Genomic DNA, 18,567 nt, shown 5'->3' on the forward strand with positions numbered 1-18,567 from the left:
CAAACCAACCCCCCCCCCCCCAATCCTTAACGGAAAACAAAACATTTCCTCATTAACTCTAGGTAAGACTTTGAGATTGGGTTACAAAACATAAGCAGAAAAGCCTCTGCAACACGGATTGGGAGAAGCAAACTGAAACACTATCCTAAACAAATGAGAAATGTGTACTAAAACATGTTTTCAGACAAATTACACCAGTTTCTGAAAATCATGATAGTTACTATAAGCCTCAGGTGTTTCTACTTTCAATAACATGTAGACTTATTTACAGTAAGAAGAACCTACTCTTGAATCAATGCTATAACCACTGTCAGGAGTAGACGCCAGCGTCTCAGGAGGGGAACATCTCACAGAGCCTGTGGAGGTGGAGGAGTTTGAAGAAGATGCTGCACTGCAGCAAAGAATCAGGTAGTTTCTCCAGAGCCCAATATAGGAGTCACTGCTTGTAGTAGTATTCACTTTCTTTGCATTGATAGGGCTGCTATTAAAAATAAAATGAAAAAAACAAAACCTCAGTATAGTAAATGAAGCTTACCAGATTTCACTTTGCTTTTCTACTGAATTTATATTTTCAAATATGTATATGCCATTGCTTCCAAAATTGTTTACATGGTAAGCTGAAGAAATTGTTCAGAATAGACCTGTACATGAATAATATATGTTTTTATAGTCAAATCTGTTTAACTATGATATGGCCAAAGGCATGAATTAATTAATTTTTAGAGTAGAAAACTTTTTTTCCAGATAGAACTGCTTTAATTTATTGTTACATAAAGCTGAATTAAATCCACAGAAAACATTATCAGTCCATATGTCACCTCACTGAAACATAATGACATTACAATGATGATAAATCTTGAAAGAATACTCAATATAATTTATTGTATTTACATTAGAAATTAACTTACTTGATATCCACTTGTGGAGACAGCAGTTGGAGTCTGGTGTAAGCAAATGTCCAAGCATAGCTTACAGCTGTTGGGCAGTGTTTTGGAAGATTTTCCTGTTTCATAAAACTTGAGAGGCTTATAATCCATGGATCTTGGCCTTGAGTCACATGTGCAAATATCCATATATGTGATGGACTGACCACATCAAACTGGTGGCTGATTGGGGAAGAATTCCAGTCAGCCAGAGTTTGTAAATCTATTGAACTGGGACAGTACAGTAAAGTAGTCTGTGTGCATAAAAAAAGAGAACAAAGCAATATTTAATAACCATGTATATTAAGTAACAATTTCTTCATTGTTAAATATCTAAGTATCAGTGTCAAAACCACATTTGGAATAGATAAAACACATTACTTAATTTATGGGTTTTTTACACAAGTTCCTAATGTGGACAGTTATATAAACATGCTGTTTGGGAAGGAACTGGATATTAGGAAATAGTAACTTCTAGAAAAAGGCCTTTTCACTCATGATGACTTAGTTCTTCCCAAAGATTCTGGACTCTAAAAACCTTACTACTGAATTCCAACTTGCTTGCTAAACCTAAAATCAGAAAAGCTTTTCCCTGATACTTAAGAGTTAACGATAAATATATAAATATGGAATTCAATTGTTATTCACTGATAGTTATAGCTTTCATCATGAATAAGACATTGTATTGCTGCAGAAAAAGGCAGTGGTCTTTGCTTCAGAGAAATTCTAATCTATGAGCAAGATATAGATACAGCTGGCTGTGTGTATATGGTGGACATAATGACACACTTGTTGATCAGAAAGCATACAATGGCAGTGTCAGCCTCGCAACACTCCTCAAGTTTTTTGAGGATTTTCGTTTGGTTGGTTGGGTTTTTAAGGTGATAAATTGCTGATAAAGTTTGCATGATCATAGTGACACGATTATTTAACATATATACAATTTATTTGGGACAATTTTGCAGAATTACCTCATCTTACATCCAATTTAACATAAAAACTCTCCTACCTGGTCAGCCCCAGTGAGATGTATGAAACTCTCCAGGATAGTAGCACTTTGTCTGTCCATTACATCTATAGCCAATTCATCATCACTCTACAAAAGACAAAACACAAAAAGCTCAAAGAAAGCCAAGATAAAAGCACTTTCATTAAGCAGTCACAAGAATGGGTCATCAACTCTTACCTTAGAAATTTCTAGAAGTGTGAACAAGGCCCTTATTTCTCTGAGAACACTGACAGCTAATCTCCTGGTGGCAGGCCTTGTGCTGCAAAGGATAACCAAAGCAAAGCCTTCCACCACGTGAAATACACTGGAATAAAGGGTCCTCTCCAGAGGAAGGGTATGGGCAGCCCCATTGGATACACCACGCTAAGAAAAAGATCACAGAATTTAAGAAAATTAAGAAAAAAGTAAACACAATCAAGCTATAGTTCCATTATTAGCAATGGCAGTATAGATCATAAGGTATTTAGATCTTTGGCTACTAGTCAAATTTTGCATTATGAGAATGGCATAATATCAGCTACTTTGGTTTTTTTGGTATCTCTCTGAATTCAGTCCAAACAAATACACAAGAAAGTCTTTCTTATTTCACTTTCTCATTAGAATGATGCAGTGAGAGCAAAATTAAAAATAAATAGGTAATACTCTTACATATAGAACTGTAAAAAATTAAATTATTTGAACACTTTCTGTTTGCTAGTAAAAATGATGTTTCTTTCTAGTTCTACTGTCTTACCATTCCTACTTAATTTATTTCCAGTTACAGATGATGACTTTTGATGTAAGCAAAGATGTGGCCATGAATTAGTGTTTCGGTAATACTTGGTAATATTAAAGTAATTTTTTGGCAAAAATACTGATTTAAAATAATAGGTCTAAAAATCTTCAAGCACTGTAAGAAAGTAAGCTGAATTTTTATTACTTAACAAAAAAATAAAAGCTACTAATAGAACTGCATGTGCATTCAAACCACGTGTTAACATCAAAGGACCTTATTTAGAAATACCTGAGAATCTTGGGTTTTATTGTGCATTTGGGCTGCTTGTTTCCACTGATTTATGAGCTGCACTAACATTTTTACTGCATTGTCAAGAAGCGTTGGGTGGATGTCAGTCACTTCACGCACAATAAAATATACAAATCCTGAAAGAACATCTTCCCGCCAATCTGGAAAATCAAGCATTAATGCTTGGAGAGTATTGAAAGCCAAGGCACGAAGTTCTTCATCCATATGAATTGTCAGCCTGTTTAGAAAAAATAGCGGTATCATCACCCCAGATTGGCATAGTCTTAACCAGCCTTCATAAATTAAACTTTGGTGTTAACTCTTCTTTCTTTACTGTATAATGTGGAATACTTCCACATAGATGCATTTTCTGCACTGAATACATCTGAAACTGGCTACTAATTGAAGGTGCTAATACTATAGCAAAATAATGCAAGACTTCACAAAACTTAGTATAAACAAATAATTTTCAAGAGACATTGTCAAGTATTTCATATAGGCACATCTTTGCATGCATCTGAGCAACCACCTTAGAGCTCAGTACGTAGGCACGCTGTGATGTACAGGTTATTTTCTTCAAATAAAAATTGAAAACAACAGATTATTATTGCAGATAAAGCAGCTTTACTTTGGATATGAGAAAAAACTTGCAAAAACCCCCTTTGCATATATACTTAAAAATATGTCTCAGCCCACTATGGTAGATGAAACTTGCCCAGTACTGCATTATTACTTAATACTTTATGTCTTTTATGTGATTTTTGACACTGAAGAAAAAGTGTTAGAAAAATCTTATTCTTTCACATTATTACTAACTTTTTAATATATGTAACTCAACACATTATATGCAAATGAATTTCAAAGCTAAAAGCTATACTATATTTCTGCACCAACACCATTCTTGTATTAAAAATAAAAAAATTAAAAGGAGGAAGGTTTATCACTCTAGTAATATGTAAAGACTGTCTGCATATACCACAACTATACATTCTCACTGAATGCTCAGTTTACCCATAGGGATGGATAAATATGGGTAGTATTGGATCAAAAAACTGGAAAAAGGAAGCAGGATTAGAAGAGAACAAGGAAAAAAAAGTTTCCCATAAATGCCTGTCTCACATTTTGGTAATGTCAAACACGAATGACTTTATGATAATTTACAGTATTAGCAATAGGAAGAAAAAAAAAAAGAAAAGATAAAAGAGGAAAAAAGTATGATAATAGTAACAAAAAGATAAGAACAAGTTCAAAAAACAAAGCAACAGAAATAAATTCCTACTTTTCAAGAAAATTCTCTCTAAAAATAAGTGCAAGATCTTCAGGATAAATTCACCTCCTGCTATTCTGGCCAGTAACACTTGAACAACTGCAGAAGGTAAGCAGGAATAGGAAGAATGGATTCTGTATGCAGTGGACTCACACTACATAGTGCACTGACAAACTCTTACACACACAGATTTAAAAAGGAACATCCACTAAGAGCAGAATTTTATCTCCCTTACCTTGCAAGCAATTCAATGAGGTCAGTCCTGCTCATGCCATCTGGAATCAGTCTTGGGATAGCAGCAATACAGGTTCTGAACAAATCTATCTTAGGTTTTCTCTCACCCCTACAAAAACAGTTCATAACCAAGAAAACAACAGGAAAATCTCCTTCAGTACACCACAAATATTTTCAATTTCATGTCAAAACTACGGAGCTATCAAAAACTTCAGTCATTAATGAAATTAGCATTCATTTAATAGTCAAGTAAGAAGCCAACAATTGTAGTACATTAATGATGGCATCTGCAACATTACATCATAAAAATAGTATGACATAACTGTGACAGTAAAATATTGTAATTCAGTACATACGTAATCATGTCTTCAGGTTCTTTATTGGACATCTGCACACTAGTCATGCACATGGGCCTTCCAACTTCTTTGTCCAAATGCCTAAGAATGCTATCTAGTGCTTTTCTGACTTGAGGGTAGTAGATGGACATTCCTGAAAAGCCAAAGAGTTCCAATCACCTCTTTCAGTTGTTCTCATTTAATTTTCACATTTTTATTAAAATATTTGCCACTGATTCAGCTTCGGACAAATTTCTTCTTGTACCAAAGATTACATGAAACACACTTTAAGTGTCAAAAGAAATGCATGTTAAATAAGTACTGGGAGGTATTACACGAAAGTATAAGTTTCCTTCAGAAAGAACATAAACAGGGAAGAAACCGTTAGTTGCTTCTCTGTTTTCTCAATTCTGAGCATTTTAATTCTTGTTTAAATTTTGAACATGTTGAAACAGTCCTTTAGAGATGCCTAGCTCATCCACAGAAGACCAATAGAGCACAGTGGTCAAAATTGTCTTACTCCACTTCAGCTGTGGGACGTTTGGAACGTTCTAGAGTAACATCAAGAGAACAAAAATTGCCATGCTATTTACCACACTAATTGCATTCAGGCTTCTTTGTGCTAATTTGGCAGCGCAAACACTTCAAAAAAAGCCATGGATTTGGTCTCAGACACCAGAAGGTCAATATTGTCTAGCAGCCCTCTCTATAAAGAATCAAAGCAATTCTGTTAAAACACACTGCCAACTCACAAAAGAATACAACATACCTATAACTTTTGCTTCCTCATCTGTCAGCGTTTTATTCAGAAAAATTTTCTTCACACGCAGAGTATTTCCTGAGGGAAGAACAACTCCTGTTGTTGGCATTGGTGGTTCACCATCCTTCTGCTGCAAGCTATCTGCTATGACAAGGAAGACTCTGAGGCCGATATTCATCCTCTTCAAGAGCAAAAAAGAGAAGAAAAAGGAAAGAGAAAACAGAAGACATTGTAATATTAAAGTAACAGAGATAAGGCAAAACACAAATTGCATTTTGTCTCTCTTTTAAACAGACAGCGGCATGGTTCCAGTAGGACAGGCATTATTTTAATGTTACATATTAAGGTAATGAAAGTAACAAGAATCAAGTTTAAGCCTTCAGTGCCTTCCCACAACTCTTATTCCAGTTAACTGAATTGGCACAGGCTAATATACCAAATGTTTTATAGTACAGAGCACTAAAGGACTTAATATGAATGTCGAGAATGACATACTGAAGACAGACATTGCTTAAACATCTCATCTGTTAGACTGGGTCTTGAACCTTAAAAGCTAGGTACAGCTTCCCTGAAAAAAGGCTTTACAGTTATACTGTAACAAAAATTCACACATACTTACTGAAATTATTGTTGAAATGAGTCTGAACTGTAGTACGCTGCTAGCTTACTCAGTGGAAATAAAACAGCAATTGTGCATGACTAAAATTACTTCTTTCGTTTTAGCAGAACGCCCCTTCAGATATTCATTAATCTGCTTTCATCCTGGCTCCAAAATAGTTAACCACTTTCCCCCACAAAATCCCCCAATGCCCTGTTCTCACTGCATGCAAGTAATGAGCTTTTTTTACCTCTGGATTAATAGTGAAGGTTTTAGGTGATTTTCCAACACTAAGAAGATCAAATATTATTTCTTTCATTGCGAAATCCAAACGTTCCTATAAAGGAAAATGGATTGATATGATCATCTCTTTTCTGGTAAAATGCATAGTTTAATTTCTTGGCTTTGCATAGGTGCTGGGTATCATGTCTTAAAAGTTTAAAAAAACAAAAAAGTTTTAAAAAAATATTCATTTTTTCCTGTTTGTTCTTATGACTTAATGTTCTTTTTTAAATATAGTACGATTCAACACAGCTTATCCCCTGATATGGTTGAACCATTTCTCTTAAAAAAATTCCCAGATAGTTCTGCTCAGGTCAAACACATTTCAACAAACGAGCTGAATTGTTTTAGATAACTGAATATTAGTAATAAAAAGAGGAGCCCTAGGAAACAAATATGTATCAGTGAAGGGCTGTGTGTCCTGCCTCATCCCTGTATGACCAGGGGCAAATAATTCTGGAAGCTGAAACACAGACAAGCTATCTGTAAGACAGGAAAACATGTCTCTAATCTATAAGATTATAGATGAATGAGAGTTTATCTTGTGAGATCATATCCTGCATTTTGATATTAGGACAACAGAAGCACCTAGAATAATATAAATCATAATGCAATGCTAACTACACACACTGCATGCATTGCATATTTTTTCTGTCTACAGAGGCTAGTCTCCAGGCTAAATATAAGTGGATATTACTGTTTGAATGCTTTGCCCCTTACAAAAATATTATAATGGAATATACTAATTATATTATATTTTTCATATACATATATATACAACCCCCCACAACAATGCAATACAAATGTAAATAGTAATCATCACAATGTTCATACACAACAGTTATTGAAGTTTAGGTAAATTAATTTTGCCACTAGTAGAAACAGAACGAGTCATTTCATTTGCTATACATATTTGGGGAAATTCTACTCAAGATACAAGACCATTAATTCAGTGCAAATATTTCAAAAACTAACCTTAAATTTACATTTCTTGGAAATAATGTTCATCCTATTCTTATAGCTCTACCTAGACGTATTCTTACCTGAGCAATGAACTGAATAATCTTCACAAATATATTCAGAGGTGTGTCTCGTGGGACCACACTACGTGATCCTTTTGGAAAAAGTGCTGATACGATGCTCATGAGACGGCTACAAGAATTTAGAAACAGAGAGAGATAAAAAAACCTTCAAAAAAAGAACTTTTTATAATAGCATAGATGTTACAGCTCAAATCTGGAAGAGTGTGGGGGGTTACTACTAAACAGTACAGAAGCATATGACAGGTAGGACTACCTACAGAGAGTACAGCCCTCTACTGCCAGAGGCAACAGCATCATGGGTTCATTTAAAAAGTGAATAAGATCTTGCTTTAAACTAGTTAGTAATAGTCAGGAGGAGGGGCAAAATCTGAATGGCTATTCCAAATTGTCATGATGCTAATTTATAAAGAAAACCTTTTCATTTCCAGCCCATACTTAGTGATAGCTACTTCATACCCTACTTGTTCTGGTACCACTAGTGCCTTTTAACTTTAATAAATATCCTGCTTCTTATCTCTCCGCCCTCTTCTATGCCTGCATATCCCCGCAAAGACTATCATAGACTCTATTCCTTCTCCTCCTCAAAGTAATCAAGTTCTTTTGGTTTCCTCTATTAAGATGAAGTCTTTGTTCCCCTGTTCACCTGACTAGACCATTCCTGAGCTGGCTTCAAGATCTCTTCTGATATCACTAGGGGGGGAAAAAACCCCAGCAATCAATAGTTGAAAATCCTTTACATAATGAACTTACCTTTGAGTTACAGTGTTGCTTTCACATTTTATTCTAATAACATAAACCCACAATAACCTATACAAAGATTCCAGTGCAACTCGAGACATTTTGGGATCTTTATTCTGTAAAATAAATGAAAAATCCAGTTACTGTTGCCTGTGAGACACTCAGAAAAATTCTATTATTACACTTTTGACTTTTAAGAATATTTTCAATTTTTTTTAACAATGAAAACTGCTGTGTTTAATACTGACTACAAGTTTTAATATGTTTTCATAAAAACAACCCTGCATTGCATATTTTCAATACTACCTGAATATTTAACTAGTAATTCCAGATTATTTTACATGGCTTTCACTCTGAGAGCAGAGGAGTAACTGAAAAGCAGATATTCCTCTTGAGATTAACACCAAGAGTGTATTGCTTCCAAGAACTTTTCTCAGAAAGCCACTGTAACTAATACCTACTCTAAAGCAAACTAACTTATAGTTTGTCTAAAATATTGGAGTAGCTGCTTTGGATCAGGCACGAAGTCTAAGTCCATCATTCAGTTTATGACAGCAGACAGTAGCAGGTGCAGAAGAAAAGAATGCAAAACAGGGCAGGCACACAAAGATGCTTCTCTGAGTGTGCACTCCAGGCTTCACCCAACTTAGCCATTTTCTGTGGGCTGTGTTAGTGTTTACTCACTTCCAGTGGATTTTTACTGTAACAATTAAACTAGCTTTTTCTTGAATTAATATAAAATCTTGTGGCATATTTTAGTTTAAATTATGCACTGTATGAAAAACAATTATTTTTTTTTCTTAAAGCTGCTTTGCTCCTCCTAGCTCTTAAACTGTGTAAAACAGTACGTAACTATCATCCTTTGTACCAACTCCAGCAACCCCTTTTCCAACTAGGGATTCTTGGTGTATTTATAATCTTGAAGTGTCGAGTGAGATTCTTGGAATTGGCCATAAGTATGAGCTTATGAACAGAATAAATGATTCCCAGTTGTCATCCTTCTAGGCATTCTCTCAGTTAAAAAAACCCAAACAACACCCCCCCCAACCCCACCCCCCACCCAAACAAAACCAACAGAAGAACCCCCAAAACACACCTTCCCCATCTTCAGTGAAGTCTTTCTGCTTCAAGACGTATCTATATAACGCTTGAACCTAAGCCATTTCACATTTTGTGGCCTCTACCACAAGCCAGTAAGTCAGAATAGCAGACTACTTTGCCCTCCCAGGACAAAGGGAGCGCAATTTCACAAAGGGTGTAAGTGGATCTAAGACCACACTGTTCAAAAAGAGATGGTCTCATCCTAGGTTCCTTCCTCTCCAATCTCACTGCTCCCTTTGCATTGACTCTAGCAGTAAGAAAGTCCAACTCACACCAGTAAATTGATCCAAGTAATTTCATGGCCATGTCTGTGCAATGGACTATACAAAGGAGAGTAATTTGGATAGCTTTAACGTGGGTGGGTCAGGACAATTGGTTCTGGCAGCAGCTTACTTTAAGAAAGGCTAAAAGCCTATCACAAAATCACTAGAGGCAAAAGTGGTACTTCACAGACAAATAACATGCATGACTGTTTATCAGAAATTAGAGGGAATAACTTAACCCAGTCTACATCAGTGACAGACTGTTGTAGAGTGCTGTTCTACTTTCCCTTCACACTCATCAATGTGCTCCTGCCATCGCCTCTGAATTAGCACACCTGCAACTAGGCAGTGGGTAAATTCAGGAAGGTGATCTGGACAAAATCTAACTAGTAAGAAGTTACACCTGTCCCTGGTTAGTATTTAGACAGTAACTGTCCCACTGTCCAGTTAATTTACCAGCAGTGCTACTGTGAGGAAGAAGGAAACACTCATAATTGTATGAGAGGGTGAGACTGTGATAGCTTTGATTTTAAACAGCAAAACCCCATGGTATTATTCCTCATTTAATCTACAGGCCAACAGTTCTTGATGTAGAAAGTAGGCTAGTGAATTCATTGGTACACGCGTTATCAAAGTCTATCTGAAATGCAGTGTCTAGAACTGAGTAATACTTCAATTTTCTTATTTCTGATATTTCAAAGGGGAGCTTAATTTACAGGTCCAGAAGAAAACAAAAAATTTACTATAGGCTTTCAAACATCTAATAAAAAAAATGGTATAGGTAGCAGAAATTTTACAATGTGTTAACAACATTCCCTCTGTATAGGACGTATATAGCTACTCCTGATTAGTTATGACGAAGTTTGCTTCTTTGTTAAAAAAAAAAAAAAAAGTATAAGGAGGCATTCACCTTTCAAAAAGGGTTACAAAATAAATACAGCAGTACTTTTAATTTCTTAAGCACTGGAAATTTTCATTATCTCTTCCTACAACTCAGAACTAAACAAATATGCTAGAAGAAAATGGCTTTTGGGGTCTAATTTATGGCACACTTCTTGTATACTTGGTGTTAATATGTCAGTATCTCCTTTTCTCTTTGAGATTACTCCGACTAGAATACAGTATATATGGCTATGTAATTCACCAGCCTGGCTGAATATCAGTCTTTTAGCTGATGCCTGTTAGATTTTAAAGCGCTCTATCTGGGATTTTTTTTTTTCCAAATGTAGTTTTGTTTAAAATCCTAAAACTTTTAACATAAATTCTATCAGCAGACTATGGAATAAGCTGTCAAGAACTGTATCTCTGTTACAAAACCAAAAAAGTAAGAGCAAATCCACAGTGGTCTTACATGACACATTAAGATGAGTCAATGAAACATATCTCAATGAAGGCAAGAAACAAAACAGCATTTTTTCCATGTTAGTCAAATGTAGTCACTTACTGAAGAAAGTACTTTTTAATACTGATGTTAAACTTTTCTTCTGTTCTGAACTAAAACAATTTCTACTTTTTAAAACCTGCAAAACCAACAGTGTAAAAGTCTTTCAAGTTAGTGCACTGCAAGTTGTTACAGTAAATCAGTTTCACATTTTTTTATTGTGAAAACTTTTTCAAGTTTGCTCGCATGCAAGACACTTTTTGAAATGAATTAACAGAAAAAACCATACATCTGAACCAGTGGAAACATGCACTGCTGTTGAGGGAAACCAGCTATGATATTGATACTCAGTCTCATAAAGCCACATTTTCACCCCCAAGGAACAACTGGTATTAGATAATTTTCTGATCTTTTTCCTCTACTCCCTGGCAAGAAAAAGAGATCTTTGAAATTAGCTACTCTTAGTCCTGCTGCTTCTGAACAGTACTAACAGCAATTTTACAAAAAGAAAGCACAAAACACAACAATTAACATAAAAAACCCAAACAAAGTATTTACATGAGACAAAGCAATGTTTCACTGAGTTATAACAACATATTAACTCACCTGCAGTGTTTCTATTTGTTTTCTGATACTGTTGTTAGATGGCATCTAAATAAAGCAATGTGAGACAGCAAAACATAACAAACATGAGAATGGAAGGCACATGCATGTTAGATGAAAAAAAGCACAAAAACAACAGATAGCTGTCTAGTAAGGACTCTATTCAGTAGAAATACAGGTTTTGCTACAGCGGCAGAAAACGTTCCTCCAACTTTCAAGGTTTTGTGGCAACAGACACTGAAGTTAAACTGTGAAAAAAAAATATATTCTTTTCCACCCAACAGTGGTACAGAATGATAGACACTTTCCTCTCTCATTTCAGCAGCTTGCTTAAATGTTCCTTCCTCTCCCCAGAAGGGGTGGTAAGGATACCACAACAACTCAGCTTCATCCAAGAATCTATCTGCTTTCTGACAAACCTGCTAGAATTAGTCTATCTAAATAGTAGTCAAAAAGTAAGCAAAACGTTTCACAATACTGACCCAGTGTTATTGCCTGCTGAATAAATTCAGAATTTTGCTTACACTACAGTGTGTAAAGAAATGCCCTGCTGGGCTCAATGCTGAAACAGCATCCCAACCGCTTTGTGGGACAAGGCCAGCTATACGTATACCAAGAAACACCCGTTGGTACACTCCTGGTCTAAACTGACACTTACAACTCACTTATCTGCTATTTGCATCAGTCCAGTCCCCTAAGCTTCCTCCTTTCAGCAAGGCTAGGATGTTTTCCCCATACAATAAGCCTGCTTTGAGGATAAGTGAAGGTCGTGTGCACTGAAACCCAGTACAAAGAGTTTACAGGGGCAATAAATATTGCTAGTACTGGATTAGGATTCAGCGCGCTCTCAGGAACATTATCAAGTAGAACGTAGCACAGAAATACTGCAGGGTAAGGCAAGGTATGAATATACTATGCATCAGGTACTATGGGGCAACTGCAGAGATGTGAGCTTTCACAACACAGCAAATGGGAAATTACTTATTTCTGTCACCAAAGTGCGACCATACAGTGTTCATTGCTAGGTAAGAATTTGCACTGGGCAGTCACCAGGGAATAAAATGAGCACCATAAATCCATGACCTACATTACCTCTTGGCAACTTACTAATGGGCCTGTACTTTTCATAGAATATCCCTGCGACAGTCTCAGTGTTGTCGTTCTTTCAAACATTAGTTTGTTAATTTTAACTAATACAGTAGGGGTGGATAAACCTTTTCAGTACTCTCAAGTATCTTCCAGTAACTCTCAAAATTACTTTATTAAATAACAAAGACACTGGAGACAATGGATGTGGAATCCTTATTGCATTTTACATATTTAGGTAACTGCAAATAAAATAACTTTAGTCATTAGGAAATCAGGAAATAAAAATGCGGAAGGGGAAATCTAAGACTAAACTGCTGTGAACTCAGATTTATAAATTAATGAGATTACTTATTACAGAGTGCATGCATTTAATTAGCTTCAGAAACAAAGGAACACAGTAATTCATAAGACACATTAGGACAGTCAGGGTGTATTTCTCAAGATTAAACTCAACAAAGTTTCTGAATAAGGTAGGCACCCAAAAAAACAATAGTATTCAGTGGGTCAAATTAAACCAAACCATAAAATATCCTAAATATCTCACTGATGGCACAGCATCATAAAACTGCAAATTCTGAATTGCAGAAATTCATATGTAGGATTTCTGCTGAATAGAGCCTTACAGTAAACGTGTTAAGCTGTTAGTGGTTAACAGAACTAAGTAAAATATAAAATGCATGCTCAGCAACTACCAGTTAAACTTACTGGCATTTATAGTTTTAATACGTCCATTATCAGCAATGGACATTATGCCAGAAAAACGCAACTCCTAGACTGTAAGAATTGTTTTAAAGCTTTAAAAACAAAAGCCAAAGCAGCCTCCATAAGCAAAATAAACAACAAAACAAAAATCAAGGCAAATATTGCAAAAGAACTGCAATGTTAGATGAAAAATATACAAAAACCCAACAAGCAACAGAAAAGTGTGAAAGATGTCATGAAAACAAAATGACCCTTAAAAACCAATCCAAGCAGCTAAACCTGTTTCCTTTTGATTTCATGCTGGTTTACGTATTTTACTAATAAGCTTCGCAATTGTCACTCATACTTAACTAGAATGAATATTGTGAAGGTGGATCAAATAATTTATTAAAATTATCAAAATCAATACACTAGGCAAAATCATGAACTATGTTAATCGAAATTAAGGAAAGAGCATGTACAACAATTAATGCTACAGGAAAGTCACTAATACAAATCCCTAATTTCTAAGTAACTCGATCTCTTTATGAACCTACTCATGTTTACAATGCTATCAAGTGAAGCCATGATTTAAAGGGACACTGTAATTTTTATTTGGAAAATATATATCACAGGCTGTAGATATTATCTCTTTTCTGGACTCCCAATTCATTTTCTATTCCTTCAAAAAGTGAAGAAGAGAAAGAAATTTTGCACTTACTATACATTCTACTTATTTTCTCACACATAATTTGCACATGAAGAATCACAGTTTGTACTTTCTCTGGCATAAATAGCGTTTATTAGCAGATACTCCTCCTGCAGATTCTACTCAATAAAACCGATAGCCCCCAAGTGAGCCACATCCGTTTCCAGCATTACATAGCATCACAAATACTTACTACTAAGTTTAATACTAATGGAGACTTAAGGCATTTAATTAAAAAAAACAAAACAAAACAAAACCAAAATTCACAGTGTCCTTTTAAACAGCCAAATATTCATTGCTTATTTGGCATGACGAGAACATATTGGAATAAACGCTATTGATTTGCAACAGTTCCTGAATCGAAAAGGATTCTTACCTTTAGATGTGACAAACAGTTCTGCAGGAAAACGTGCCAGTTATTTAAAAAAAACTGTTTCTGACTGACACACAACAGGCAGGTGATCAATGGATACAAAGCCTATGAGTAGGGGGGAAAAAGAATTGATCAAATTGCTCTTTGCATACCTCCCAAGTTTTGTACACTGAGAATGAGACACACAGTCGGTTCTTGTCTCACAGTTTTAGCATTGCACGGCAGCCTTTCCCCTGCACTAGGACACGCATGCCAGGCGTAGTGTCCTGGGTATAACCTACGTGCTGTAAGAGCTCATGGTGTAAGACTGGGGCAGTGGGACCACAGTGAAGCTCATCTCCTAGCAAGGTCTGATCTCAAGCAAAGACTGAGAGCAGATCTCACCCTTCATACAACATTTGCTCTTTCCCTGCAACCACATGATCCAATTCAAGGGGTCCTACATGCTGGGAGAGGGAACTGCCTTTAAGAAGAATATTCAGGAGAAACATCATCAGCTCAGTAAAGACCAAGGCAGACTTTAGGTTGTCAGATACGTTACTTCTACTTAAGGTCTACTTTAAGTAAGGAATGAAGCACAATTTAATGAAGCCTGTGAATATGCAGACTAGCATGACTTTGCTTTGCTTTAGTAACATAAGATTTGTTTAAACACTACATACTTTAACGGAACACACAATGGTCATTAATACCAAATCTGACTGCAGATTATCTTGTTATGGAGCAAAACTAAAGAATGAGGATGAATAGGCAAACTGTAATCTTGATGTAACCATGTTTCTGACTCCATAAATAAAATCACATTGTGAATACTAACATCAACTACTTTATGTTATTCTTGCATAAGGAGTTTAACCATGTACAATGACATATGCTTTATATGCTCAGAATACCAGAAAGTAAAGCTCATCTCTAACATGAAAGTGAGAATACATAATTTTAAGTTCACTTGCATTTACTGAAAAACATAATTTTAAATTCACTTGCATTTACTGAATATGCCAACTGTGATTCAAAATTTAGGTCTACATTTCCAGCAAGGTGAAGTGAATCAACTTGAAACATGGCTGCCATGGTCATCAAGAGTTACCAAATTCTGCATTAGTAAGCGATTTAAATCCTTGCTAAGATGCAGTTTTAGGGGAAAAACTAAGATGCAGTCTTAGGGGAAAAGAAACCCACAGATATTTATATCTGAAAGAGATAATAAAAAATACTGGAAAAAGAAAAACAAAGCATATGAGGAGAGGAGAAAACAAGCAGAGCAGGGCTATTAACAGGCTGCTATTTTGCTGGAAAAGTCTTGTCTGACACTTCTATCTTTTAATTAAACATAATTTAAATACACAGATTCCCTGAATGCAAGTTCTTTTTAGAAGAGACGTTAGGTTAAATAACTCTGTGCTAAAACCCACTAAAATAAACAGAAACAAGCATTGATTTCAAGACAACCTCACAAGTGAGATAACAGAGCATGTATCTTGCACAAAGAAACAAATCAAAATTAGAGCAAATGCCCATACACTGTGAATTTAATTATACTTGAACTGAGGAGTTAAGATTTAAATTAATACAGCTGTTAGCTTTTCCTCATATAATGTTCTAGCATAAAAGTCTAAGATGAGCAAAATGGAGAAGTTGAAATATTTCTTTAAAATACCAGCGAATGCTTCTTTCTTGAACTCAATTCAAAGGTAGTCTGATAAAGCATCTCCACAAAATTTTTCAAACATGGCACATTCACTTCATTTTTAACAGCCTATTAAAAAAAATACACACATAAATGGGTTTAAAATTTTATACAGAAGGCAATTTAAATATACATTAAGATGTCCATGAATTCAAGAACATTCAAAAGTTAAATCTCACATTAGGTTAGTATTTAAGGGTACTTATCTTAAATATAAACAGAAGCAAAAGAAATCATATCATACACTACAACCATACAGTTAAAAACAAGCCAACAAACCCACAACAAAGCAAACCCAAAACCCATTAAAAAACCCACTATTTTAAGAACATGGCCTGTATTCTGTACTTGAAGAAAAAGTATCTGCCATCAACTAACAAATAAAAACTACACTGAAACTCTTCATAAGCATAATTACATATATTTAAAAAAATAATATCCATAACTTTTTCACTGTTGCCCTCTTCAATGTTCCCCTTTTCTTTTAAGTTCACCAGTTCTGAAAACTGAAAACTTAGGAAATGATACACAGGGTTACCAGCCAACTAACCACGTAAGTTGTCTTTGTTCAGCTTCCAGAATTAATGAAACAGATAACACGGAGCCCTACACCTTTTTTACCCACTCTGTCCTTACACACAGAACAGCCTTCCTTCCACAAACCAGGCAGCTACCTTCTTTATAAAAACCTCTGCTAGTCTCTTAGGCTTCTCTCTGGATACCTGTGATGATCCACTTAAACATTATTCTCAACCTACTGTTTAATACTGTTTCTGCTTTATTTATCAAATTGGCGGGTGGAGTGTTGGAGAGGGGGTTGGCTTTTCTGGAAGAGATCCTCTATACTTGTAACTCCCCTATAAGGTAATTTTTTGTTAGTTTTTATTATTCAGAGTTATTAGAAGATATGTCATGTCCACCTTGCTAAGAACACTCTGAAAACATTCATGATGGGGAAGCATAAAAAATAGTATGTAATATCTCTGTAATCTGTGTACAAATCCAAAAAGAAAGAACTGAGAAAGTAGCTGTGTTTTAAATCACTTCCTACATACCCTCAAATTATTTATCTTTTGCTATTCTTAAGCTATAAATTGATCAGTACCCCACTAGCTCCACATGAGAAATTATTTGTGGCCAGCACCACACCATTGCTTTGGGATATAACCTTGGGCTTACAGATCAGCCTTAACTTCCCCACTGTAAAATATGCTGTCAGGCGTCATACCTGCAGGGTCCAAATCAGGCCACATTTTTTAAAATGCCTGAATGACTAAGCAGGAGAATGACAGTAAAGAGGTCACAATGCCAAAACCCAACACCTTCCTCACTTAAGCAATTTTCTGTATCCAAGTTACAGAAAAATCTAGATTCATTCCTTCGTCTGCTTCAAAAAGATTCAAACTTGCATCTTGCATCTTCCAAGAGAATGACTAACCCTCTCAACTGCATCTCAATCTGGGATGGGGCTCTCCGCTTCTATTTAAGAAGCTCCATTTGTATGGAACAATTAGAGACTCAATGAGTCAGAAGGAAATATCAAGCCCCCCTCACCAACCATTTAAAGCGCTGATTCAGGCTATGCTTGTAGGAAGCGATCCACAAAACAACACACGTGCTCTGCACAGCCAGTGTGCGTGCCTCCATGGTTACCACTGGATAGTCCCAATTCCCAAATGCTGTTTCTGTCTCATTACTGTACGTGCAGTTTTCACTGTATTTAAATTACGATTTTGCAAACTAATATTCGTGTTTACCTAAATGCTCAGTACTTTCACTATGCACTGCCCACTCCAACTGCCAACCAACTACGGAGTTCAAAATGACAAATGTGTTCACTTTTTAACAGGACAAGAAATTCTTCTCTAAAAGAGTGTAAGTATGGCCAGGTAAGATCAAGAATTCAGTCAATAAACAGCTACTACTAACACCACCTCTTTGTGGTCATGCCTTAAAAAGAAAGATTGTCTCCCTTCTAATTTTAAAAAACGCATACGCCCAAGGTTGAGACCAGTGAAGGGAGAGAAGCATTTCCCCATGGCTCAGGGCAAGGCAGATCGTTTGAAAGAGAATGCAGAGTGCAGAGAGATTTCTCTTTTTTTTCCTACGAGCTTGCTTAGATGGGATCCCCACCCAGCCTGCTAGTCTTAGTAGATGCCGTTCTACGAAACGGGATCTACACCTCCCAGTTCTCCATATATAGCAAGATACGGCCCTATAATCAGTCATAACATGGAGCCATGACCTGCCATTTTTCAGGACAGCACACAGAACACACTGTGGCCTAGCATTTGCTAATACAACTATCATTTCAGACAACCATCACAGCAAGTATCCATCTACTACAATGGAACTTCCTGAGCTTGTGGTAAATGGTCAGCTTGAGGTACACTGAGCTGCTGTAACTTCCCGTTGACTTGTTGACCAAGCTTTACACAACTGAGCGAAGCAGCCTGGGATGAAGGGGGAGAACCTGTCCTGACTG

General features: G+C 36.0%; 1 protein-coding gene across 3 annotated transcripts in view; it reads right to left on the minus strand.

Annotated features, from left to right (window-relative positions):
* The window catches only part of FRYL (FRY-like), a 147,240-nt gene that overhangs the window by 65,915 nt on the left and 62,758 nt on the right, over positions 1-18,567 (minus strand). For 2 of the 3 annotated variants that reach the window (XM_010574500.1, XM_010574499.1), the window contains exons 10-23: positions 16,053-16,151; positions 14,396-14,497; positions 11,544-11,588; positions 8,205-8,308; positions 7,455-7,563; positions 6,380-6,466; positions 5,541-5,712; positions 4,793-4,925; positions 4,438-4,545; positions 2,936-3,173; positions 2,110-2,295; positions 1,933-2,019; positions 909-1,177; positions 286-481 (exon numbers count right to left, since the gene is read on the minus strand). In XM_010574500.1, coding sequence (XP_010572802.1) covers positions 286-481; positions 909-1,177; positions 1,933-2,019; positions 2,110-2,295; positions 2,936-3,173; positions 4,438-4,545; positions 4,793-4,925; positions 5,541-5,712; positions 6,380-6,466; positions 7,455-7,563; positions 8,205-8,308; positions 11,544-11,588; positions 14,396-14,497; positions 16,053-16,151 — 1,935 coding nt within the window. The remainder of the gene's footprint in view (positions 1-285; positions 482-908; positions 1,178-1,932; positions 2,020-2,109; positions 2,296-2,935; positions 3,174-4,437; positions 4,546-4,792; positions 4,926-5,540; positions 5,713-6,379; positions 6,467-7,454; positions 7,564-8,204; positions 8,309-11,543; positions 11,589-14,395; positions 14,498-16,052; positions 16,152-18,567) is intronic. The other variant, XM_010574501.1, reaches the window with a different exon arrangement.

The sequence above is a fragment of the Haliaeetus leucocephalus genome, unplaced genomic scaffold, assembly GCF_000737465.1.
Source record: "Haliaeetus leucocephalus isolate CR32 unplaced genomic scaffold, Haliaeetus_leucocephalus-4.0 Scaffold439, whole genome shotgun sequence".
NCBI classification, from domain to species: domain Eukaryota; kingdom Metazoa; phylum Chordata; class Aves; order Accipitriformes; family Accipitridae; genus Haliaeetus; species Haliaeetus leucocephalus.